The sequence below is a fragment of the Garra rufa genome, chromosome 24 (genome assembly GCF_049309525.1).
Source record: "Garra rufa chromosome 24, GarRuf1.0, whole genome shotgun sequence".
Taxonomy (NCBI): domain Eukaryota; kingdom Metazoa; phylum Chordata; class Actinopteri; order Cypriniformes; family Cyprinidae; genus Garra; species Garra rufa.
Window position 1 is genome coordinate 15,190,124 of NC_133384.1, and position 26,958 is coordinate 15,217,081.

Genomic DNA, 26,958 nt, shown 5'->3' on the forward strand with positions numbered 1-26,958 from the left:
AATGATGTTTTTTGATGTAAAAATCTTGATAACATTCCAAGTTGACCTCAGACCCATTTATGACCCCATTAAAGAAGTATGTGGTGCACATGTGATGTTTGGTTATGACATACAAGAACCAATGACGTTTGACATTATAAAGAGCAGAACAGACAATTATCAGTGAATAATGGTAAATATGAACTGCTGAACTGAAAAGATTTCTAGTATGTAAAGTTCTATGCATTTTTCTCATGGAAAAACATGAGTGAGCTAATTTTTAATTAACTATTCCTTTAACAACATACAAAATGACAACACATTGATTCAGTAAAACAAATTAAATGAGAACGTACTGTAAATGGAGGTTCTCTTGCGCAAGTTTAGCACTTTCTTGGCACTTTCCGGTTTCCATAGGCTATGAGTTTGTTTTGAAAAAAGTTTCCTTTTTGGTCTGTGAGAGAGACAGAATTATTTCAACTTCATGAATTTGTTTTCAATTATTAAAGCAATTAGAAATCAACTAAATCAAGTCATATGAGAAATAAAACAAATAAATTAAGTTATGCGATTGAGCCCAGCTTCACTTCAGAATTATCATCACTGTTATTATTGTAACTCTACATGTTCATATATTGTAAGTGTATGCTGCTGTTGAAATTTTGAATGTTAAAAAGTCCCTCACCTGATATTTAGCATCAGTGGATCCACTTGTTCCTCATTTCTGTATGGAAACACCAACACCAAATAAATATTGTATTTATATTTAACACATTTTATTCAGTTAAAATGCATACTAAAAAACTTTTACTTTAGAAAAAGTTGTTTTATTCAAATTATAAATGACCATAACTACACTACCAATCAAAAAGTTTTGAACAGTAAGATTTTCAATGTTTTTCAAGGAAGTCTCTTCTGCTCACCAAGACTGCATTTATTTGATTAAAAGTACAGCAAAAACAGTAGCATTTTGAAATATATTTTACTATTTAAAATAACATTTTTTATTTAAATATATTTAAAATGTAATTTATTCCGGTGATCTCAATGCTGATTTTAATTCTAATATTTCATTATTATATTCTGATTTGCTGCTCAAAAAACATTATTATTATTATTATGTTATTATGTGGAAATATTTCTTTCAGAGTTCTTTGATGAATGGAAAGTTCAGAAGAACAGTATTTATTTGAAACATTTTAAAATGTCTCTATCATCGCTTTAAAACAATTACAATTTAAAGCATCTTTGCTATATAAAAGTTTTCATTTTTATAATTTTTTCTGATGTTTGGATCTTTTTATTCGAAGAATCCTGAAAAAAAAAGGGTACTCAACTGTTTAAAATATTGATAATAATATTTTTAAAAAATGTTTCTTGGACAGCAAATCAGCATATTAGAATGACTTCTGATGGATCATGTGACACTAAAGACTTCAGTAATGATGTGGAAAATGTAGCTTTGATCGCAAGAATAAATTCCATTTAAAAACAGTATTACCGTAAATAGAAAACAGTTTAGTAAAACTATTTCAAAATTGTAGCATTTTTTTCTGTATTTTGGAACAAATAAATGCAGGCTTGATGAGCAGAAGAGACTTGTTTTTTTTTTGTTTTTTTTTTAAACATTAAAAATCTTACTGTTTGAAAACTTTTGACTGGTAGTGTATATAAATAAAAAAGTGAATTAATTTTATTAGTTTAAAGTTTTGTAGATGAGAGAGATGGTTTTACTCTTCTGGTCTGTGTGACTCTGAGCTGGATGGAGTCTCCTCACTTCCATCCTGTTCAGATGAGGTTTTCTCTGATCTCTCATGACGGGCTTGAACCACTTTTAATGCTGCCTAAAACAAACATACACCCACCAAAAAAAAATAAATAAATAAAGTGTGGCACTTAATAGCATTTCTGGTAATAAACAGTCTATAAATCACAGTCCAAGTAAAGCATTAGTGCCCAGCAAACCTGCTCTTAAGAGCTCAACATCTTGTTTTTACCTTTATTAAGTGGTTATTGAGTATTGAGGGTGAAGCTAATTGCACCATTTCTATACCCTCAGGAAAACACCACAATTCTAAGAGATCATTAGGCAAATTCCCAGTATATATACGGTAAGCACAGTGAAACCCCAGTCAATGAAGCCCATTAGGACTTTCCCACTGGATGTAACAAAAACAAATCAGTTTTTCAGTAAGCAAAACATAATAGGCTTTGTACTTCGAGTAAGAAAACGGAGGAACGTTCCTGGCTGAACGTGTCGAGGAATGTGTCAATGTTCTCCAACAGCTGGTTGAAAGTGAAGTTCATCAGGAGCTGATCATATGCATCCTTCTTACTCACAATGGTGGTCAGCTTTCCTTGTAGTTTCTGTGAAGACAGACACAAAAATTATTTGGATTTGCTGCATTGTATGAAAAGCATGTTAGACTGTAACAAGTAAATACGCACCGCTGGTATCTCAGTCTCTTTTTCCAGCCACTGCAGGGTTTCTTTTGCCAGCTGTGATTTTCCGTTCTTCACACAGACTGCGACAGACTTGAACACACAATGAAAACAGCATTTTCATGACTGAACCCCATTCAAACTCTACAGTGTGAAGCATCCATCACTCTTAAACATAAATACCTGAACTATCAGTAACGTCTTGATCTTGGCATGCAAGTCTGAATCAGATACTTCATTTAATGACTCCCAAATTGGCAGCGCTGACATCAAGGGAGTGATTCGAGAAACGTGATCATAGCGGACTTCTGAAATACACAAAACAAGATGGATTAGCTGATGGAATAGTCACTGAATCTTTCGTCTTTGTGTCTTAAAAAAAAAATTGGTTATTGTGATAAACTGTACTTTATTCTTCTAGATAAGAGTTTAATCGTAAAAGACTTAGTTTAAGATGTCTATGGAAGAATGAGTTGAAAAACTAGATAGCAAATCAGAAAGGTTCTTAACAGGTTTATGAATTTATAGCCGTGAGGGTTTCACAGTGTTTTTCTAATGAGGCAAGACACTACAGGTAAAAATTTTTACATTTCTCATAAACAGAGTCAGAAATCTTATTCTTCGTAGCACTTCCAATTTCTCATAATATTCTACAGATTTTTACAAAGGGGTTTGGCCAAAAATCACCTGGTTTGTGTTACATTTTTTTTGTTTTGTTTTTTCTCTTCTCTGGTTGTTGACTGAATTTTTTATTTCTGGGGTGATAAGTGATAAGAGATTTAAAATCCCTTCTGTGTAAAAACACTTTGACTCAAATGTCAAAATAAATCAAGATTTATGGAAATGCATGCAATGTCTGTGCATTTAATTAGATAACACTTACTTGCACAATTATACACTACCAGTCAAAAGTTTTTGAACAGTAAGATTTTTTATGTTGTCTTTTCTACTCACCAAGCCTGCATTTATTTGATCCAAAATACAGCAAAAAAATCTTAAAGAAATATGTTTCTTATTTAAAACAACTATTTTCTATTTGAATATATTTTTAAAATGTTTTTTTTTTCTTGTGATTTCAAAGCTGAATTTTTAGGCATTATTACTCCAGTCCCATGATCCTTCAGAAATCATTCTAATATTCTGATTTGCTGCTCAGAAACATTTATTATTATTATTATTATTATTATTATTATGGTGAAAGTCATCGAGTAGAATTTTTTTTTCAAAGTTTCTCTGATGAATAGAAAGTTCAGAAGAACAGCATTTATCTGAATTATAAATCTTTTGGAACATTATAAATGTCTTTATCATCACTTTTAATCAATTTAAAGCATCTTTGCTAAATAAAAATATTATTTCTATCATTTTTTTTATACTGACTCCAAGCTTTTGAACAGTGTAGTATATAAAGGTTACAAAGACTTTTTATTTCAGATAAATGTTAATCTTTGGCTCTTTCTATTCATCAAAAAAATCCTGAAAAAAATTTACTTTTCTGTTTTAAATATTGATGATAATAATAATCAGCATATTAGAATGATTTCTGAAAGATCATGTGACACTAAAATCTGGAGTAATAATGCTGAAAATTTAGGGATAAATTACATTTTTAAATATATTCAACTAGAAAGCAGTTATTTTAAGTAGTAAATACTTTACAGTATTAATGGATCAAATTAATGCAGGCTTGGTGAGCAGAGGAGAAATCTTTAAAAACACTAAAAACCGTACTGTTCAGAAACTTTTGACTGGAACGACATGATGCTATACATAATACAGAAAACTTGTAATATAAAACTAGTGCCTGAATGTAATGTGATGGGTGTAAACTGTGGGCGTATAGTATCTATCAGTTAACATTTTTACCCTATACAAATGTGACCCGGGACCACAAAACCAGTCATAAGGTTAAATTTTACAAAACTGAGATATATACATTATACGGAAGCTCAATAAATAAGCTTTCTATTGATGTATGGTTTGTTAGGATAGGACAATATTTGGCCGAGATACATCTGTTTGAAAATCTGAAATCTAAGGGTGCAAAAAATCAAAATACGGAGAAAATCACCTTTAAAGTTGTCCAAATTAAGTGCTTAGCAATGCATATTACTAATCAAAAATTACATTTGGATAGGTTTACAGTAGGAATTTTACAAAAAATCTTCATGGAACATGATCTTTACTTAATTTCCTAATGATTTTTGACATAAAAGAAAAATCAATAATTTTGACCCATACAATGTATTTTTGGCTATTGCTACAAATATACCCCAGCGACTTAAGACTGGTTTTGTGGTCCAGAGTCACAAATGTGGTGTCATGCTTTGAGAAAAAAAAAAAAAAAAAAAGCATTCAAATTTTCAGGATTGTTTCTTTCAGGTTTTTCATGACCTTGACATACTGTCTTACAGTTACATTGTAGTTAACGTTACATTGTAGAAGTATAATGTCCAGCTATTCTTGCAAATTACTGTAAAACTATGCAAGTTTCTTTTAGAGAAAGCATGCAAATGAAAACATAATATTAACTAAAACATATTTAAAAAAAAAAACACTGCTAATAATGTGTTGACATTACCCAGGTTTTCCCCGTCCATCACTCTGGCAAGGAAGCAGCAGATGGTTCTCTGAGTGGGATGATCTGACCTGTGGGAACATGGCTCAAGATCATCCACTATACCTGAGGAATAGACAATAAACAACATATGACAATACAACACGAACGACATCTCTAGTACTATTAAAAATAAAGGAAAGCTACATAAAAATAAAAGCATTTAGCATTAATTACTATAATAAAACAATTGCTAGAATCAAAACAATCTTACTTACTTTCGAAGAGTTTCAAAGTTTTACGAAACTCCGGTCCAGATCTGTCTCTGAAGAGCCGACATAGTGACGCGAAGTAATAATCGATCACCCATGACTGGACAACACCCTCGACTTCAGTTAAGTTAGTTTTATCAGTCGTACTGGATATTACCTCATTCAACGTGCCCTCCATTTTCATGTTTATGTTGAAAACAAACATTCCCGCCTAGCGGTCTTGTGCGGGCGGAGTTTATGTGAAATTCTGACCGCAACGCCACCTGCCGGCACGGAGCAAACAACAAGAACGTCTTTGTAGAACAAATATTTAAATATCTTCAATAAATATAACAATATAATGTAATAATATAATATTCAGGGGTGTTTAAACTCGGTCCTGGAGGGCCGGTGTCCTGCAGAGTTTAGCTCCAACCCTAATTATACACACCTGAAGCTAATCAGTTTACTAGGCTTACTGGAAACTTCCATGCAGGTGTGTGAGGCAAGTTAAATCTAAACTCTGCAGGAAACCAGCTCTCCAGGATAGAGTTTGGACAATAAATTAAAAACTTTGCTCACAATATCACAACTAGGTCAAAAAAGATGCGAATTATATATATATATATATATATATATATATATATATATATACATTTAGCCTTGGTCTAATCAGAGATCATGTCTACTATAGGCTACTTGCAACAGAAAATCAGAATTTTGGTGGGAAAACTACAGCACAGGCCATAGATTTGCTGAATTATGTTAAGTGTTCATCAGGTAGGTAGTTGTTGTCTGGATCTAAAATATGACCTTTTTTGTTTTTGTTTTGTTTAGTAGTTTTTCTGTTTGCTAAAATTACAAAAATGGATCATTTTAAAACATAGTTGTCAGCTGAGTTAATACCTATTTCCTGTCATATAGGCTAAATGACGACTGAAGCATTTTCACTAGCTTTTCCCCGGTTTCACAGACAACGCTTAAGGCTAGTCAGACTAAAATAAATGTTTGAGCTGTCTCAACTGAAAATATCTTAAAATATGTTGGAACGCTTGTTCTATCTCAGGAAGCACACTTGTAACGTTTTCTTCCAAGGCATTTTTTATAAAAGCTGCTTAAATACACTACCAGTCAAAAGTTTTTGAATAGTAGATTTGTTATGATTTTTTAATCGCTTCTGCTCACCAAGCTTGTTTTTATTTGATCAAAAGTACAGCAAAAACAGTACAGTTTTGAAATGTTTTTACTATTTAATAACTGTTTTCTGTTTGAATATATTTTAAAGTGTAATTTGTTGCTGTGATCAAAGCTAAGTTTTAGCATCATTACTCCTAAAGTGTCACATGATCCTTCAGAAATCATTGTAATATGCTGAGTTTCTTTTCAAGAAACATTTTCATGTTCATGTTTTTTGAGCAGCAAATCAGAATATTAGAATGAATTCTGAAGGATCATGTGACTGGAGTAATGATGCTAAAAAATTAGCTTTGAAATCACTAGAATAAATTACATTTTTTATATATATATATATATATATATATATATATATATATATATATATATATATGTATATGTTTTCAAAAAGAAAACAGGCATTTTAAATGGTAAAAATGTTTCAAAATGTCACAATTTTTGTTGTACTTTCAATCAAATAAATGCAGGCTTGGTGCGCTGAAGAGACTTCTTTGAAAAACATTAAAAAGTTACTGTTCAAAAACTTTTGACTAGTGTCAAATGAGGATTTACTTTAAATGGTTGAGATTGCTGTTGGAGGAAAACATATCTAAATACATTTAAAATAGGAACAAGTCTGCAGTTAAAATGATCTACAAACACGACTCTTGACTCCAAGTATTTATAAACGAGGCTATATGTTTTCCTATTCACTCTCTCAAAGACTGAAAGAAAATCTGTCCAGCAAATAAACCAACACTAGGTGTCACACTAGTTCAACCCCATGAACATGATTAGGGAACCCTGTTAGATGAAGAATGCCAAAGCAGTCTTAAGTAGCATGGGTATATTTGTAGCAATAGCCAAAAATACATTGTATTTGTCAAAATCATCCATTTTTCTTTTCTGCCAAAAAAAATTATTAGGATATTAAGTAAAGATCATGTTCCATGAAGATATTTTGTACTTTTCCTACCATAAATATATCAAAACTAATTTTTTATTAGTAATATGCATTGCTAAGAACTCCGTTTGGACAACTTTAAGGGCTATTTTCTCAATATTTAGATTTTTTTGCACCCTCAGATTCCAGATTTTCAAATATCCTAACAAACCATACATTAATGGAAAGCTTGTTTATTCAGCTTTCAGATGATGTATAAATCTCAATTTCGGGAAATTGACTGGTTTTGTGGTGCAGGGTCACAAATAAAACCCTGTGTGTAGCATTCAGCTATGTCTACTTATGCTAAATACTGTTAGTTTTGATAAAAGATGTCAAATGTATTTTCACAAAATACACAGAGCAAGGTAATGTTGCTTAAAAACGTAGCTACAATAAAGTTGAAACAATGTTTAGAACATATAATATAACATAATATATTAAAACAGCTGTTCTCAATGAATCAGGGTAATTAGGATGCTTTAGAACAGCTTAGGACTATTTGGAATGGTATAGAACTTTGGATTTTCCCATAGACTGAGACAGTTTGCAAAGGGTATGAATCATTTTAGACATGACACTTTTTGTTCAAATGTAAATAAAAGCTGAGAAATATTTTTTTTTTCCACAATGATGCCTCTTGTACATCGTCTTATTATCTTTTGGTAGAAGCCTGTGTCGTTTCCGGTCAAAAAAAAAAAAAAAAAACTTGCTGGTTGAATAAAAGTAATTTTATGTCAGAATTTGCCAGGAAAGAATCCTTGAGTACAAATACCAAGAGTGGTATATATAGGCTATGTTTGACAGACAGGGGGTTTTAATGTGGCAAGAAGCTAGTTTATCATGTATAATACCACATAATTATTTACTTTTATTTTGGATTCACAAAGTTTTTTATCTAGAAAAGCGATCCTTCTTTTGTCTCAGGCTGTGAAACCTCACAAGATATTAAGTTTGATTACATGCCAATCATGTAAAAATGTTTATCATCTTTTGTTTTCTCTACATTCAACAGAAAATCCACACAAGAATGAGGACAGAAGAGACATTTGAAGAGCCACTTGTACACTACCATATAAAACTTTGGGTCTGTAAGATGTCTGAAGTGTCTTTTTTCCCTCTAAGCTTCATTTATTTGATCAGAAATATTTTTAGGATTCTTGTTTTGAATGTGTTTAAGTAATTTTTGCCATTTTTAATGTCTAGCAGTTGTGTGCTATGAAGAGGGAACGGCTTGAATAAAGACATGAGATGGAAGTTGCATAACACAGGTCAGTTATTTACACATTTATTTGTTATCCTGCATATGCTAGTAGACTTAACATAGACAATGCGGATTATTTTACAGAAATGTCGACATACATGTACCATGACAAAGTGTTCTGTGATCACATAATTGTACAGATTACTACATGCATTCAAAGATGCTGATATGTGCAGAAACAGTCTGCAGCTTAAAGGTGTCTACGGACATTGAGATACAAGATAACATCGTTTAAACAAACAAAAACAGAAAAGAGGCAGAAGACGTGAGAGGAAGAAATACAGTGTAGCAAGGATGCATGGGAGAACAGGCTATGACACATGGATGACACATTCATATTTAACCTCGCTTTCAAACAAAAGAAGAAAACCACGCGCTTGCCATGACGATATATATCACAAACGATCATGTGATGAGAAACATGCTTGTTCACAGTCCATCAGCTGTTAAAAGTTCATTTTACCATTTACACAGGAGCAAAGTCACACAGACCCAAATCCCTTTGCATCTACTGCTCCCACAAAGGCTCATGGGAGATGCTTCTATAGTCATATGATGACATGCTACAGATAAAAAAAAAAGCAGTTGATTGCCTGGTGTGAGTCACGAAGAAAACAAGAGCTTAACATGACCGACTTTGAGCCCCACTCATTTGCCTTATTCGACAGGTGCTAAATGGTGTGAATCTTTGAAAAATTAATTTGCTTCCGGAATAAACATTTCCTATTAATTTACTCACCCCTATGTCATCAAAAATGTTCATGTCTTTCTTTCTTCAGTAGAAAAGAAATTAGGCCTTTTAATGTAAACATTGCAGAAAATGTTCTCTATAAATTCTTAAAGTTCACTTTCAGAACAAAAATTTACAGATAATGTACTCAGCCCCTTGTCATCCAAGATGTTCATGTCTTTCTTTCTTCAGTCGTAAGGAAATTCTGTTTTTTGAGTAAAACATTTCAGGATTTCTCTCCATATAATGGACTTCTATGGTGCCCCCGAGTTTGAACTTCTAAAATGCAGCTTCAAAGGGCTCTAAACGATCCCAGCCGAGAAAAAAAGGGTCTTTTCTAGCAAAATTTTCCACAAAAAAATTACAATTTCTATACTTTTAAACCTCAAATGCTCTTATTGTCTAGCTCGGCAACACGAACGTTTGAGATTAAAAATATATAAGTTGTAAATGTTTTTAGAAAATAACCAATCGTTTCACTAGATAAGACCCTTCTTCCTTGGCTGGGATCACTTAGAGCTATTGAAGCTGCATTTAAACTGCATTTTGGAAGTTCAAACTCTGGGGCACCATAGAAGTCCATTATATATATACATTTCCTTACGACTGAAGAAAAAAAGACATGAACATCTTGGATGACAAGGGGGTGAGTACATTATCTGTAAATTCTTGTTCTGAAAGTGAACTACTCCTTTAAAAATAAAGGTGCTTCAAAAGGTTCTTCAAGCAATACCATAGAAGAACCATTTTTGGTTCCACAAAGAACCATTTCTTGCTTACCTTCTGAATCTGAAGAACCTTCTTTGCCACAAAGAACCTTTTTTGAAACAAAAGGTTTCATGTAGATGAAAAGGTTCTTCTATGGCATCGTAGGGCCCCTTTATTTTTAAGAGGGTATAGTGGACTTCAATGTGTTGAAGGTCCAAATTGCAATTTCAATGCAGCTTCAAAGGGCTCTACACCATCTCAGCCGAGGAAAAAGGGTCTTATCTAATGAAACGATTAGTCATTTTCTTAAAATGTATATACTTTTCAACCACAAATGCTTGTCTTGCACTAGTTTGACTTCACGCATTATGTAGTAATTCGTTAAGTCTTTATATAAGTACATAATAGGGGTATAAAAGTATGGCTTTTTTTTAATGAGTACATGTTTTACTAGACAAGACTCTTATTCCTCGTCTGGGATCGTGTAGAGCTCTTTGAAGCTGCATTGAAACTGCAAACTCCCATTGAAGTCCACTATATGAAGAAAAATCCTGGAATGTTTCCCTCAAAAACCTTAATTTCTTTTTGACTGAAGAAAGAAAGACATGAACATTTTGGATGATGTGGAGGTGAGTAAATGATCCAGGGAATTTCTATTCTGGAAGTGAACTAATCCTTTAATTTGTGAAATATTTGAAACTGTAATTTTAAAATGCCACAATGTGCATACGAGTCTGCCACTGACAGATAAAAGTAAACCAGCTATAAATAACATCTTATGAGCTGTTCAAATGATCAGGGCTCTGAAATTAGTATTTCTGAGCATATGCAAGCACTTATTTGACATTATTTCATTTGAGCATTTCGTCTTGCTTGTGTTTATGGCATCACTTAAAAGGATAGTTCACTCAGAAATGAAAAGGCTGTCATCATTTACTCACCCTTAAACTTTATAATTACAGCATGTTTAGAACAGTTTTTGTTCATACAGTGAAAGGCAATGGGGTCCAAAACAGCACTGAACCCCATTGACATTCAACTTTGACTTTCAAATATTTGGGGGTTTGGGGGTGAATAAATGACAGAATTTTCATTTCTGGTGAAGTATTTCTCTTAAACGGTTGTTGTATGTGGTACTGGGAAAACTGTAGCAGCTTTAACATGCTGAAAAAAATATTCACTTTTAAAAACAAACAAAAAAATCCATTCATTTACCACAACAGAGGTGCCTACAGGCAATGCTAGCCAGGCACAAAAATGGTTACAAACTTCATTCGTTGATGACTTAACCCTCAATTTTATATACAGCATCACCATATAATATTTGGACACTTAAAGTGTCTGAACGTCATTGCATTTGATACAAAATATCACACTAAGTAGCATTTGCATGATGCTTTTTTTTTTACTTTATTTTATTTTTCATTTTTGAATACTTTAATTTTTGACAACCAGAAAGTGTCCAAAAACATCTGTCCTAATTTAAAAAATGTGCTTGTGCTATACATCTTTAAATTAAATTCAACTTAGTTTGATATTTTGTAAAAAACATTATACATTTTGTCCAAATATTTTTAGGGACACTGTATATGAGGCATATAACGCACAGCGGGGAAGCTGAACATCCAGTGGGAATGCATGAGATGGGCCATTATTCAACAGTCTGTCAAAACAGAAACAGGCATGTGACAACATTCTTTTAAAAACAACAACAACAAAAGAAACAAGATGATGCGCTCTTTAAATGAAGAAAACATAGACATCCACCATATCAGAAGATTAGTGTCGTAGAAAACCTGAGAACTTAATATTACGCATATCTATTACTTAAAGACCTGATTTTTTTTTCTCCTATAAAAAGTATAATTTTCTGTACAGTGCTATATGAACAATGCCAACTGATTTGTAGCCTTCTCATAAATATTTATGAACAGGCACGCGTCATTTCAACCACCATATGGCAGGAAATTGTGGTCGTGCAGAATTTTGGTTTAGAAAAAATAGAACCGCTGTCAGCATTAATTTAATAAAACCTAAAATACTTTTTATGAGCCTATTAAATAATTGCAAGAGTTTGTTTTTCGTATTTCAAATGAACCTGTTTGTAGACATTTATAAAAGACCCTCCTGGTCTGATTTGTCAGAAGAATCTTATTTGAAGAGTATAACCGATTCTGACAGCCACAAACGTCAAATCTTTTTTTGAGTGGTAACACTGATATTTCAAATATTAAAGATATATCATCTGAAAAATACAATTGAAGTCTCTGCCTGTACACTTACAAATCCATTAGACTGTAAATAAAGTGCCACAATTCTTGGCCTGCATAGATTGCAGTATGCTGTATTGCACTTTCCACCAAAGCGTAACCGCAAAAGCCAGCTGAAGTCTTGAGTTCCTCCTCCTCCTCCTCATCTTTTTCACAATCCTCATTCGGCCCATTTAGATTGTGTGATTTCTTCAAACCCACTGTACATTTTGAACAATCAGCCAACCGCCATGCCAAAGCAAGTAATATACATATATTTCCAGCAATCTTGGAATAAAGGCAACATAAAATGGATATTTTCTTTTAGATGACAGGAAAATGTCGGCCAGATGATAATACAGAACTCAAACGAGAACAAAATATTTTTGAATACTCAGTAAAACCAGACAAATGTGAGTTGCTGTTAAGAAATGACTCAAAGGTCAGGCATCCGAATGATACAGATATGGTGAAATATGAAGAATAATGAAACAACTCATGTGAAAAATTAAAACTGTAGTGGCATTTACCCTACTGTACTCGTTATATGAAAAAAAATGATTAAGTTTGATTTGTGTGTAAATGAAAACGGTTGTGTTTTGGTCCTTTTGACAAGTAAATATAGCATTTCTAAGAGGCTGGGTTTTTGAGTTTTAACAGGGAAATATGTGAACAACATTTGTAGGTTTTAATGACCAGAATCACTCATTTGAAATTACTCTAACACCACTATGTAGACTAGTTGTTCTTAAATTGAGTATGTAAAGATAAGTTAAGACATACATACCTGCAGTACCCATGTGTTTGTATGATATAGTTTTACCCTAAAATCTTCTTATTGAAAATTTACATCTAACTTTATCCTGGCATCGCTATCTCAATGTATAATATTCAATATAGAACTTGCATTTACAGCTACTGTATATTATCGCTATTTTCCTTTGGCAACTACAGGTGTATATGCAACTCTGATATCAAGAAAAAGTGGTGCAATTCATCTGGTCATTAAATGGAGATTTTGATGCTGCTAATTTGAATACCAAACCCAAAAATAAATAACTAAAATAAAACCTCAAAATAAATATGTGACATTATAGACCATTCCTAAATCTTAACACAAACACATCTGCATTAGGTACACATTGCATTTCTACAGAAAGTCATGATATGTTTCAATACGTCGCTACTTTGCAGCTCACTTTTCACAGTCTTTGATGAAAATTCCTCTTTGAAACAGAAAAAAGGCTAACAAAACCCTTTTGACATCTACTGTGCCCTCTGTGGCTATGTGCATTGTCATTGCTGTAGTCTCTATATTTACCGTGGAGTGCTCTCAGCAAACTAAGCACCGTAAAACAGCTTTGTTAATATGCATGCTCTTGTAGATCTGTCCCCCTACGGTTCTGACTGTCTCTATAAAACAATAAACAAGTGAAAGGTAAAATGTACAGGTAGGTCAACAATGTCCTCATTGTTGGGTAGATACATTCTAAACAAGCCTCTCGTTTGCACCCGCGTCCTCCAGGTGTCGTCTGCAAGAAACTGCAGTCTCTTTTGCGTTATTGACAATGACACAATTACAAGGGACTTTTCATGCCATGCAAAAATATCTTTCAGACCACATCTGCGTGCCCTTTTCTCCACCAGTGCGCTCCACTCTGTCCGAATGGCAAGCCACAGTCACATACCGGTTTCGCAAGATGGCGAGTGATTGCCATCCCCTGGCATTAGATGGATCTCCGGCGTAAACATGTGGTTCTCTACCTTGTGTTCACTTTGGTTAGAGTCTGGCTTTTCCTCCCCATTACTACCGACTACCACTTGAGTGCAGTTTTGTGCTGCTAGTTTGGGTGAGGAGATGGCTGCGGAAGCCACTTCCATTTGGTTCTGTTCCTCCTGGTAATCCTCTTCCTCCAGGTTCCCCAGAAGCAATGCCGTTTCTCCAGGATGGTACCTACCGGCTAGCATCTTCGGAGAAAGAACCAAGCCTTTCACTGGGATGCTACCCAGCATTTCCGAATCTGAACAAAGAGGAGAGCACTCTCCCTCCGGGGAGTCGTCTTCCAGAAGACTGTTGTTGATATCCTGTGGAGAAGAAGTGTTGGGTGGTGTCAGAGGAGCGTCTTCTGGTGTTTCTATGAAGTTGACTTTGAGGCCCTTTGAGGTCTTCTGATTTGTGCCTCGAATGGAGCTTCTGATGTTCTCGATGACCTCATTGAAGTTCTCGCCATCTGGCTGCTCTCGATTGAGAGTCTCAGAGTTCTCCTCGGGACTCATATCAGAGGGCGTCAGCTGGCCGAGGTGAAGGTGCGGAGGTACTTTCGGTTGCCTTTGCTGAACCTGCTCTGCTGTATAAGAAGTCGCCTTCTCACCCAGTCCAAATTCAGCGGTGCAGCTTGCAAAGCTATCAACACTTGATATGCTCCTGACATCGGTGATTGCTCTTTCCTTGGGCTGTTCGGTGACTTCCTTCATCTCAAACTCTACCTCGTGGTTTGACACAGCTGCAGGTTGTGTGCTGTTAATTGTGTTGAGATCAGAGAAGGACTGTGTCTTTGTCATCTGATTATACATTTCCTCCAGTTTCTGAGCATTTAGATGCTGTGGACTCGGTGTCCTGACATATTCCCGTGAGCCGTTTGGGCCGCTGTCGGGAAACTTCTTGTCGAAGGATCTGAGGCTGGTATCCGAGGATGTGCGCTGTGGAACACCCCACCGGCTCGGAGAAAGGTGGTTGTCCATTGGCTGTTTATCGTCGCCTTTGTCTACAGCGACGTCCATTAGCTCCATACTTCGTGCAAAGGCTTCTTTCAGGTTCATTGAGACAATGCTGCCATTTCTCTTGGCTCGCTCTAAGGCCTCTCTTCTCTTGATGGCTTTCTCCTGTCGTTTCTGCTCCTTGTAGAACTCGGAGAAGTTATTCACAATAATAGGGATGGGTAAGGCAATGACCAGCACACCAGCAATGCAGCAAAGTCCTCCGACTATCTTGCCAAGCAGAGTCTGTGGGTAAATATCTCCATAACCCACTGTAGTCATAGTAATTGTAGCCCACCAAAACGAAGCTGGGATGCTGGTGAATTTAGTTGCATCCTCGTCCTTCTCTGCAAAGAAGACCAAACTTGAGAATATCATGATTCCCATGGCTAAGAACAAAATGAGTAAGCCCAGCTCATTGTAGCTGCGCCTGAGGGTGAATCCGAGAGACTGCAGTCCTGTTGAATGTCTCGCCAACTTCAGAATCCTCAATATTCTCATGATGCGGAATATCTGCACCACCCTCCTCACGTTCTGGAACTGCAGCACGCTTTTGTTTGACTCGGTCAGGAAAATAGTGACGTAGTAGGGTAGTATAGCTAATAAGTCAATGACATTTAGCGGCCCTTTGAAGAATTTCCACTTGTTTGGAGATGACAGGAAGCGCAGGAGATACTCCATTGTAAACCATGCAATGCACACGGCTTCAACGTGAGCGAGTTGAGGATTGTCATTGGCCTGGCCAAATTCGTCCGTCACTTGGAGTTCGGGCAGGGTGTTCAGGGAAAGTGCAATAGTTGAAAGAACGATGAACAGAATGGATATGATGGCCAATATCTGCAAGAAAAAGAAAGGAAAGCGTCATTATGGTTTTTTCTTTAACACACTTCATTATTCATTATGCAAAATGTACAAAAGATTTTGTTCAGTGCTAAAGATAAACTTGCAACTTGCAATTAGTTCACTTTCTAAAATACAAATTTCCTGATCATTTACTAACCCCTCTCATCTAAGATGCTCATGTCTTTCTTTCTTACGTTGAAAAGAAATTAAGGTTTTTGAGGAAAACATTCCAGGATTTTTCTCCATTTTTTCTGCATTTGCTTATGCAATGAAAGCACAAGAACACAAAGACTTTGTCTCACTCTTTATACATACATATAGACTTTGTCTCACTCTTTATACATACATATAATCTTATTTTCCTAAAATAATGTTTTTTTAAACATTTAAATGAGAGGCACATCCATTCTAGTAGACAGTTAAATAGAAAGTTGATATTACTTTCTATTTAATTTTCTACTAAAATTTGATTTGATTTGATTTGATTTAAGGATCAATTTGCTTTGCAATTACATATTGTTGGCACCAAGATTAAAGGTTAAAACATAGTCTTTAGATGTCATTTGTCTTGATTTTAGCCTTTACAGCCTCAAAACCTTTGCATGCCTTTTCTCATGAGCTTTATGTATCTCAAGCATCAAGGTTAATTGGTCCTAGAACAGCTCTGGAAAATTTGATAACATAAAAACACACCAAATCCATTTTGTTATGATAAGAGGAGTCAGATTTGCTGCATGTTTTGTTGCATGTAGGACCGGAAACCATAAAAATAAAGGCATAAATAAAACCAGTACAAAAATAGCATCCCATTTTCTTTGATTACCTGTGTTGAAGGGGACCTCAATGAATGAGCGAGCATATGGCATGAATATCAAACAAGAGCATGAATGAAGTGACAGCTCTCTGCCCGTAAATGGCTTCAGTAAATGAATGAGTGGGAGGATCAAGCGTGAGTAGGCCTTCCTGCCCCTATTGACCAACTGCAGGTTGAGCTTTTCCAATCGGAGCAGGTCGAAGATAACAGCCATGCCTTCAGCCAAAACTTACAACACTGGTCCCATTTGAAATCATGGCCTTGCTCTGTTTTATTACACCTAGTTCAAAAAAAGATAACTAAGAATTGCTTTTTAAAAGACCTGGCAAATTCTCTGTTCTCTCAATGATTTTTTTCTCATTCTTTATTGTCTGGCAATCCAGTGAAAGACGGATTTGGCTATACATAACTTGTCACATGGACAGGCCACCTGATGCGATAATGTTCTTTATCTAGTATTCCTTTGTAATCTCCTGCATCTTCAGATGTTTTGCGAGATTGTGACGACGCACAGACAAAAACTCCCGGAGCTTAGCTATAGCAAGCAGCGAATTCAAATGATGTCATGATGATTAAACATCTCTAGCATTTCTGGCTCCTTTTGCATAATTCAAAAAGGGTAAATCAGTTACTTAAGTGTCTCATATATCTAGTTTATCTTCCTTTACAAACATTGATTCCTGGCCAATGTAAAACCGCATGCTAATGCTCCATTTCCTGTGGTGTACCATGACTGTATTACATAAGCCAGTGGCGTGTACAGCTGTGAAGCTGCAAGAGACAGTTTTATATACAAGTAACATTTACTTGCTACAGTATTTAAAAAAAAAAGGCCACAATATTTAGTTCCTGTTTTAACTCTTCTAACCCAAAACAATATTTGATAAATGTCCAATTAATCTTTAGAGGTCAAAATTGCAGCGGATGAAAGGTGACTATAATTCTGAAGGTCTCCAGGAATATTAGGGCTAATGAATCAAATCTTCCATGGCAGACCTACAGCCTTTTATAAATGAGAGTAGGATTGATATTTATTAGAAGAGACGTCTCTCAATCATCTCTAGCACAGTTCAGGTGATTCTGAAGGGTGCATAACTTTCTCTGACCTTGGTGTGTCAGAGGAGTGAGCACTCTCCTTTTCTTTGTGAAAATGAATTGTGGCTGTGCTACTAAAGCTGTTGTTTTCTTTGCGCACAAAAAGTATTCTTGTAATGTCATAACATTATGGTTGAACCACTAATGTTACATGGACTATTTTAATGATGTCCTTACTACCTTTCTGGGTCTTTAACGTGGTAGTTGTATTGCTGTCTATGCAGGGTCAGTGTTAATTTGTGTTAATTTGTGTTCCAAAGATTACACAAGGTCTTACGGGTTTGGAACAACATAAGGGTGAGTAATAATGATAGAATTTTAATTTCTGAGTGAACTATCCCTTAAAACATGAGAACATATTCAACATGGTGTTTTCACCATTAAATAACTGACCTTCAAATAGTCTGTGAATTAAAGCAAAACTAAAATAATAAAATATTAGGTGTAAAATACTGTTTTGGATGGTAGGGGGTCTGGGTATTCATCAATATTGGTTTCCGCCACTGAATAAAAATAACTAAATAAATGAATAATTGTGACTTTTTATCTCACAATTTTGACTTTGTGTCTGCAGTTGCGAGTTTACATCTCAATTTCGAGATATAAACTCGCAATCCTCACCTTTTACCTCAGAGCTGTGAGATATATAAACTCGCAATTGCGAGATATAAAGTCAGAATTGAGACAAAAACTCGCAATTCTGACTTTTTTCCTCAGAGCTGTGAGATATAAACTCACAACTGCGAGTTATAAAGTCAGAATTGAGACATAAACTTGCAATTCTGAGACATAAACTTGCAATTCTGAGAAATAAACACTCAATTCTTAGAGATAAACTCAACTCTGAGAAATAAAGTCAGAATTGAGGCATAAACTCGCAATTCTGACTTTTCCCTCTGCGTTGTGAGATATAAACTCACAATTGCAAGTTATAAAGTCAGAATTGAGACATAAACTTGCAATTCTGAGACATAAACTCACAATTCTGAGAAATAAACACTCAATTCCTAGAGATAAACTCTCAATTCTGAGAAATAATGTCAGAATAGTAAAAATAAATAAAAATAAAGTCAGAATTGTGAGATATAAACTCGCTATTCTGACTTTTTTCCTCGAAATTGTGATATATAACTTTGCAGTTGCGAGTTATAAAATCAGAATTGAAACAAACTTGCAATTTTGACTTTTTTCCTCAAGAGTTGTGAGATATAAACTTGCAGTTGTGAGTTATAGTCATAATTGACTTGCAATTCTGAGACAAACACAATTCTGAGAAATAAACTCTCAATTCTGAGAAATGAAGTCAGAATTGTGAGATTTAAACTCACTATTCTGACTTTTTTCTACAGAGTTGAGATATAACCTTGCAGTTGTGAGTTATAAAATCAGAATTGAAACATAAACTTGCAATTTTGAGAAATAAATTCAGAATTGCGAGATGCAAACTTGCATTTGCAAGAAAAAGAATTATCTGCTTTTTTGTATAAAATAGGTAACCAAGCAGTTAATTTTTAGTTTAACTATCCCTTTAATATTAATAATTCTATTGACAGTCCTAGATACAAACAGGCCTAGATACAAAATAAATATTTTTATCACTACTGTTCAAAAGTTTCAGTTTGGGTTCAGTCAGATTAAAAAAAAAAAAAAAAGCAATACTTATTCAGCAAGGATGCGTTAAATAATCAAACTTGACAGTAAAGACATTTCTGAAGGATCATGAAGGACAATGGCTGCAAAAAAATCAGCTTGCTTTGCACCACAGGAATATATGTGACCCTGGACCACAAAACCAGTCTTAAGTCGCTGGGGTTTGTTTGTAGCAATAGCCAAAAATACATTGCATGGGTCAAAATTTTAGATTTTTCTTTTATGCCAAAAATCATTGAGAAATTAAGTAAAGTTCATGTTCCATGAAGATTTTTTGTAAAATTCCTACTGTAAACATATCAAAATTATGATTAGTAATATGCATTGTTAAGAACCTAATTTGGACAACTTTAAAGGTGATTTTCTCAGTCTTTTTGATTTTTTTGCATCCTCAGATTTCTGATTTCAAATAGATGTATCTCAGTCAAATATTGTCCGATCCTAACAAACCATACATCAATAGAAAGCTTATTTATTGAGCTTTCATATGATGTATAAATCTCAGTTTTGTCAAATTTAACCTTATGACTGGTTTTGTGGTCCAGGGTCACATATGGTCCCACAAAAGGCACTCATCATTCCAGTCCCCTCTGTGTTGATTTCTACTGTATTGTTCTTGCACCGTTAATGCAAAGTATACATCTGCAGTGGTGAATAAAGTGATAGTGATGTCATACAGGGAGCAGCTTAAGTGCCCGCTCATTCAAACCACTGAATCCGTCCAATATTACAAGCCGACCGCATACATGGTTAAACCATAATATAAGGCATGCTCAAGCCCAAAGATCTGGCCATGAAATGAGCTAATGCCTTTTATCTCAGTTCCCGCTGTTCTACATTTTGTAAAGCAAGAGCGCTTGTGCAGGAAGTATTATAATGAGCACTCGGTGGAAACCTATTAGCAGCATGTCCCATCAGTCAAGCACGGATTTTCTGAAGAAGTGTGAAGTCATGATGTTCCTAGGACACTGAGTGCTGTCTCACCCTACTCTCCTGAGCAACTTCAATCCTGTTCTGGATTACAACAACAGCAGTGTGCCATTTATCTGCACTGCATGTACTTGCAATGTGTTGTGGAATTTATTGAACTAACTAAAGTCATAAATATTATTTAACCTCCCGCCCTAGCTCTTTCTATCAATCAGTCACATGCTTGCACCTCCCAAACATCTGGAAATCACATATACTCACAGGCAACATTACAGAGAGTAGGGTCAAATGAATACGGATCAAAGTGTCTGACCTTATTTCCACGAATCATATAGAAGTGGCCTGCCTTAACTTAAATGAAGTGGGAGCTGTTAGGAGATAAGTTACGACGCGCATCCATGTATGCTTCACGGTTTCATTGGGATAATCCCTTTAGGAAGGACCCCATGGACCTCACTTTCTGACCCAGGAACAGTTAGAAAGGTTGCTCGCTCCTGCCTGTGCATTAACGTCATTGCCTAGGAGGACACACATTGCCTGTAGTTGTTTTGTCTGCTGCAAAAGCTCATCCAGCAGCTTCCAATAAATCTATAAAATGTGTTATGTGAGCTTTGGGATTAAATGTTTTGTCCTGTGGCACAAAGATGAGTGTAACAAAAAGGGAAACATGTCTCTGAAAAGACCTGGCATGGGGCAGTGTTAACAAAATTACGGTGTTAACGAAGGTCTAAAATTTAAATTTAGTCGCAATAGTTGTTTCACACAAAATTTTGTAAAATTTTGTTTTTGTAATTTTGTAAAACACACTTTTAATAATCAAACGTCAGTGCAAAAATAAACTGGAAAATAAATTCTGCATATCTATTCTACAAAAGAAGGTTTGTGTTTACATACTATATGTGTGTGTCCTATGTATATATAAATACACACACGCGTATATATTAAGGAAAATAATACTCGAACATTTTAGTGGTGTCAAATTGATTAATTGTGATTTAAGCACATCCAAAATAAAAGTTTGTGTTTAATTTTTCTGTGTTTTAGTTTGTGTTTGCGTAAATATACGCACTTTTATTTTGGATGCTATTAATCATGATTAATCATTTTGCAGCCCTAATATTTAACCAATTTACTGCTGTCAAATCAATTAATTGTGATTTAATATTTTTGCAGCCCTAATATTCAACCATTTCACTGCTGTCAAATCGATTAATCATGATTAATTGTTTGCAGCCCTAATGTTCAAACATTTTAGTGGTGTCAAATTGGCTAATTGTGATTAATCATTTTGCAGCCCTAATACTAAACCATTTTACTGATGTCAAATCGATTAATTGGATTAATATTTTTGCAGCCCTAATATTCAACCATTTTACTGCTGTCAGATCGATTATTCATGATAAATTGCGAGTAATCGTTTTGCGTAAATATACACACTACACACATACACATATATAGTACGTGAACACAAATTTTATTTTAGATGCGATTAATCGTGATTAATCATTTTGCAGCCATAATATTCAAACATTTTAGTGCTGTCAAATTGATTAATCATGATAAACTGCAATTAATCGTTTTGCAGCCGTAATATTCAACCATTTTACTGCTGTCAAATAAATTAATCATGATTAATTGCGATTAATCGTTTTGCAGTCCTAATGCTCAAACATTTTAGTGCTGTCAAATTCGATTAATCATGATTAATTGTGATTATTTGTTTTGCAGTCCTAATGCTCAAAATTTTAGTGCTGTCAAATCGATTAATCGTCTTGCAGCCCTAATATTTAAACATTTTAGTGGTGTCAAGTTGATTAATAGTGATTAATTACATCCAAAATAAAAGTTTGTTTAATTTGTGTGTTTTAGTTTGTGTTTGAGTAAATATACACAGTACACACACATATATAGTACGTAAACACAAATTTTATTTTAGATGCGATTAATCGTGATTAATTGTTTTGCAGCCCTAATATTCAAACATTTTAGTGCTGTCAAATCGATTAATCATGATAAACTGCAATTAATCGTTTTGCAGCCGTAATATTCAACCATTTTACTGCTGTCAAATAAATTAATCGTTAATTAATTTAATCGTTGTGCAGTCCTAATGTGTCAAATTTGATTAATCGTGATTAATAACATCCAAAAAAAATGTGTGTTTAATTTGTGTGTGTTTTAGTTTGTGTTTGCGTAAATATACACAGTACACATACACACATATATAGTACGTAAACCAAATTTTATTTTAGATGCAATTAATCGTGATGAATTGTTTTGCAGCCCTAATATTCAAACATTTTACTGCTGTCAAATCAGCTAATCGTGATTAACTGTTTTGCAGCCCTAATACTAAACCATTTTACTGCAGTCAAATCAATTAACCATGACTAATTGCAATTAATTTGTTTTAGTTTGTGTTTGCGTAAATATACACAGTACACAAACACATATATAGTATGTGAACACAAATTTTATTTTAGATGCGATTAATCGTGATTGTTTTGCAGCCCTAATATTCAGACATTTTAGTGCTGTCAAATTGGTTAATTGTGATTTAATCATTTTGCGGTCCTAATATTTAACCATTTTACTGCTGTCAAATTGATTAATCGTGATTAAAAAAGTTTGTTTAATTTGTGTGTTTTAGTTTGTGTTTGCTTAAACATACACAGTCATACACGTATATAGTGCGTGAACACAAACATTTATTTTGGATACGATTAATCGATTTGACAGCACTAAACTTTTTTATATTAATTTGCATATTAAGACATTTAAAATAAAATGTTAGTCAATTAACATTTTATTCTCATTTACATTTTTACTTTAGACAAGTGCAAAGTTAAATGAATGAACTACAAAATATTCAAACTTTTTACATTTTCAAACATTTTTCATATTAATTTTTATATTAATTAATTTAATCTAAGTAAAATCTAATTTTAGATGATAAAAGTAACATTTTAGATGATAAGTGCACAATTACACTAAATATTCAGACCTTTAATGAATATTTGAAACATTAAAACTAAAACTAAATTAAAACTAAAATTCATAGATATGATGACAAAATATGTGGCCCTGGACCACAAAACCAGCCTTAATTAGCATGGGTATATTTGTAGCCAAAAATACATTGTATGGGTTAAAATTCTTATTTTTTATGCCAAAGATCATTAGGATATTAAGTAAAGATTTCCTATCAAAATACATCATAATATATCAAAACTTAATTTTTGATTAGTAATATGCATTGCTATGAACTTCATTTGGACAACTTTAAAGGTGATTTTCTCAATATTTAGATTTTTTGCACCCTTAGATTCCAGATTTATAAATAGCAGTATATTGGCCAAATTTTGTCTATTGTTCTATTGTTCTATCTATCTATAGTTCGATGCCAAGACTCCTGGTGAGACTTCCAGGCTGGCTGATGTTTCTCACACTGATTTGTGTCATTGGAATATGAATGAGGAGAGGAAATACATAAAAGTAATTCCACTTCAACCTCAGCTTATGTGGACATAAGTCTCACTGACTGATCTGACAAGCTCAAGAGCTTTAGGTCCCGCCAAACCCAGAGCTGAGCAAGCATCTTTGAACATCCTATCTTTCCCCAATCCAGATCTTTCCATGTAAAGATGTTCAATAAGAAGACTTTGTGGAAAAAATCCAGCCAAGCATGCAACATCTACTTGCTTTATGGTCCCAAGGTTTTAATCACCTGTCACCTCGCCCTATGAATATGTTATTCCACCGGGACTCTAACTTCCGTTCAGCCACCTGTCACCAGGGACAGCTTGGTAATTTCCTGTCTTTCTTTGCACTGTGATTGGGCCTCACCTGCAAGCCGTGCAAGAAAAATGACCTAGGCCACACCAGTCTGTCTGTCAACCATGAGAGGTTATTGATTGAGTACACATCACATTATGGACCCTGCAAAGAGCAAGCGTTTGCCAAGACATATCGATCGGCCACTTTGTACATTATCGTGCCTGATGCACCTTGAAGTGGGACAGTTTGCTGTCCCGCGTCATCAATACGCACTCCAAAGATTGGGTTACTTCTTAAGCATCAGATCAATTGCTGTCATTATGACTGGGGAAATGCTGAAGGATCACCCAGTGTGATACTCAAATATTATTTCCTGAATCAGATGATCTGCTAAAGAACAATAGAAATATATGGTGCTTGCCGTTCCAGGTGAATGATGCTGCTGTCCTTGTGGAAAGTGGCATTGTAAAGCTTTAAATAGATTAATGAGCTTGCTTTAGAGACAAAAGATCAACAGAGTAATACATATTCAGTTATGAGATGTTATAGAGCTGCAGTAGTTAAAAATTTATAGAGCTACAATAGTTGAATGTCAAATATCTTTTGTAACTGCAGGTGTAGCTAAAACTAAACGTTTTTGGTAACTAAAAGAAACAACCTGATCTCATAACGAAAAAATACCTGTGGGAAATACCAATAAGTACATATCACTGCAGTTTCCAACAGAAATGTACACTGAGTGGCACTAAAAGAGTGTTCCGTTTTTCCCTGGAACAGGTGAACGTACATAATAGTATGTTTTATGTGACATTGGTTTTGTATGTGTCACCCCAGTTCTGACTTGAAATGTCCATTAACTGGTGCTATAAAACTAATGTTCTGTGATGTTTTAAAATAACGTATCATCTGCACTACACCTAAACCTACTCCATAGTATGAAGCAAAATGAATGTGATGTAAAAACACAATCGCAGACATACCGCTTTAGCTTGTTTTTTAATCTCTCATCTTTCAGCTCTTTGATTGTGAGTCATGTACTTATTGGTACTTAAATCACGTCTTGCGGAAAAGTTCCCACATGTACGTTTTCAAAACACGTTGAATAACAAGCTTGCTCAGTCGCTCAGCCAGCACAGGTTCGGACTTAGGATGCGGGATCCTTGGGTACGAATCCCGTGAAAAACATGAATCACGATGAAAGAGCTGAAAGATGAAAGATCGAAAAACACAACACATTCTCACTCCCAACTTGTCACATATTGACGCTTGTTTAGGACCCTTTGGCGTCACCTATTGACGCACAGGGTACCCCTTTAATGTCATTTTTCAATGTGCAGCATCCTCCATTGGTTTAAATAAGAAACCTTTGCTGTCAATATGCTGACGCGAAAGGCATTGAGAATTTTCGTCATGATTTTTTTGAATCGTCATGATTAAATTGTATATTGGGTAATAATATTGCCATTATTGCATATATGTTGAGGTGTGATTTTTCAATGTAAACAGTCACAGCAGTTTTATTTACACATTTGTGAGCACGTAACCCAATCCCTGCCCCTAAGCCTACCATTTGTCAATAAAACACAAGATATAACACAAGATATAACAGGCAGATATACAACTACAGTCATAATTTATTAAAAAAATATTAATATTCCAAGTCTTCCGAGGAAAAACGATTGATTTGTGAGAGGAATAGATGTCCTGTGTGTTGCAGTCTGTTCTTGAATTCAGAAAATGCCACCAGAAGCCTTACGTCAGCCTTGGGTGTGAAACACTATTGGCTCTTGTGTGTCTCGTGACCGATTGTGTCATGCTACGGTATAGCGCCATGCTTTTTAAATGAGATGTGAGCGTGTTAACAGAGCAGGATCATTTTCAGTAATTTTCAGCAGCTTCCGAAGACTTGGATTGCAGCAGGACTTTTTTGTGATGCTTTTATACTGCTTGTTTATGGACAGTTTTTTTGCATTAAATACCTGTGACTGTACATTTATTTGCCGGCTGCATGTTTTGTATTGTTCAGAAATAGGTAGGTTTAGCATAGGGGTGGGGTTACGTGCTCCAATTAAAGTGTAAATTCATATAAAAATATTTCTTTTGTTACAAATGCATGCAAACCATTAATTTAAGACAAATAATTAAAAACAATCGAGGGCCCTGCACGTCGAAAAATGACACACAACTACAGTTGCAATCAAAATTATTCAACCCCCCAGAGACTGCGGTACTTTACAAATAAAAGCTTGTCTGAAGTTTCAGGACTTTATAAAAATTGCATCTACAACAGTGTACTGGCATATTAAAAGTGAAAATGTCAATATATAATGTAATGTGTTTGAGTTCTAGGATTTTTTAGTAACACAGCTGTCATAATTATTCAACCCCTATTCAACATTGCCGTTTTAAGTCATTTATTTTGTGGTAGAGAACAAAATTCTCCTAAAACACAATTAAGCCTTTAGAAACTATTAAAAAAACTGAATCAGCTTCAGATGTTACACATCTATACATTTATCCCATGCATGTGCTGAAGTTGAGTAGCAAATATGGTAAATTCAACAGAGCTTTCACAAAAGCTATAGAGAAGAAATAGTTTTATTGTATTAGAAAGTCAAAGGCTACGTGAAGATTTCTAAGACATTAAAAGCCTTATTCCTTAGTTTAAAGTGTGTTGTGCCAGAAAACCTTTGAGGGTGTTGAACCAAAAATGCACGATTTCATAAAATGTTTGATCAGAGCAACTGAGAAAAACCTGCAATGTACAGCCAAAGACTTGCGAGATGACCTGATGAA

At 34.6% G+C, this 26,958-nt stretch overlaps 2 protein-coding genes across 2 annotated transcripts in view; both read right to left on the reverse strand.

Moving 5' to 3' along the window:
- Positions 1-5,455, reverse strand: part of LOC141300220 (lysine-specific demethylase 4B-like) — a 46,147-nt gene extending 40,692 nt beyond the window's left edge. Inside the window, exons 1-8 of the mRNA XM_073830549.1 lie at positions 5,257-5,455; positions 5,003-5,104; positions 2,605-2,729; positions 2,428-2,514; positions 2,197-2,346; positions 1,714-1,823; positions 665-703; positions 336-433 (exon numbers count right to left, since the gene is read on the reverse strand). Coding sequence (XP_073686650.1) covers positions 336-433; positions 665-703; positions 1,714-1,823; positions 2,197-2,346; positions 2,428-2,514; positions 2,605-2,729; positions 5,003-5,104; positions 5,257-5,455 — 910 coding nt within the window. The remainder of the gene's footprint in view (positions 1-335; positions 434-664; positions 704-1,713; positions 1,824-2,196; positions 2,347-2,427; positions 2,515-2,604; positions 2,730-5,002; positions 5,105-5,256) is intronic.
- Positions 5,456-8,603: 3,148 nt separating this feature from the next.
- The window catches only part of LOC141300437 (potassium voltage-gated channel subfamily B member 2-like), a 130,877-nt gene continuing 112,522 nt past the window's right edge, over positions 8,604-26,958 (reverse strand). The window contains exon 2 of the mRNA XM_073830715.1: positions 8,604-15,890. Coding sequence (XP_073686816.1) covers positions 13,977-15,890 — 1,914 coding nt within the window. The 3' untranslated portion in view covers positions 8,604-13,976. The remainder of the gene's footprint in view (positions 15,891-26,958) is intronic.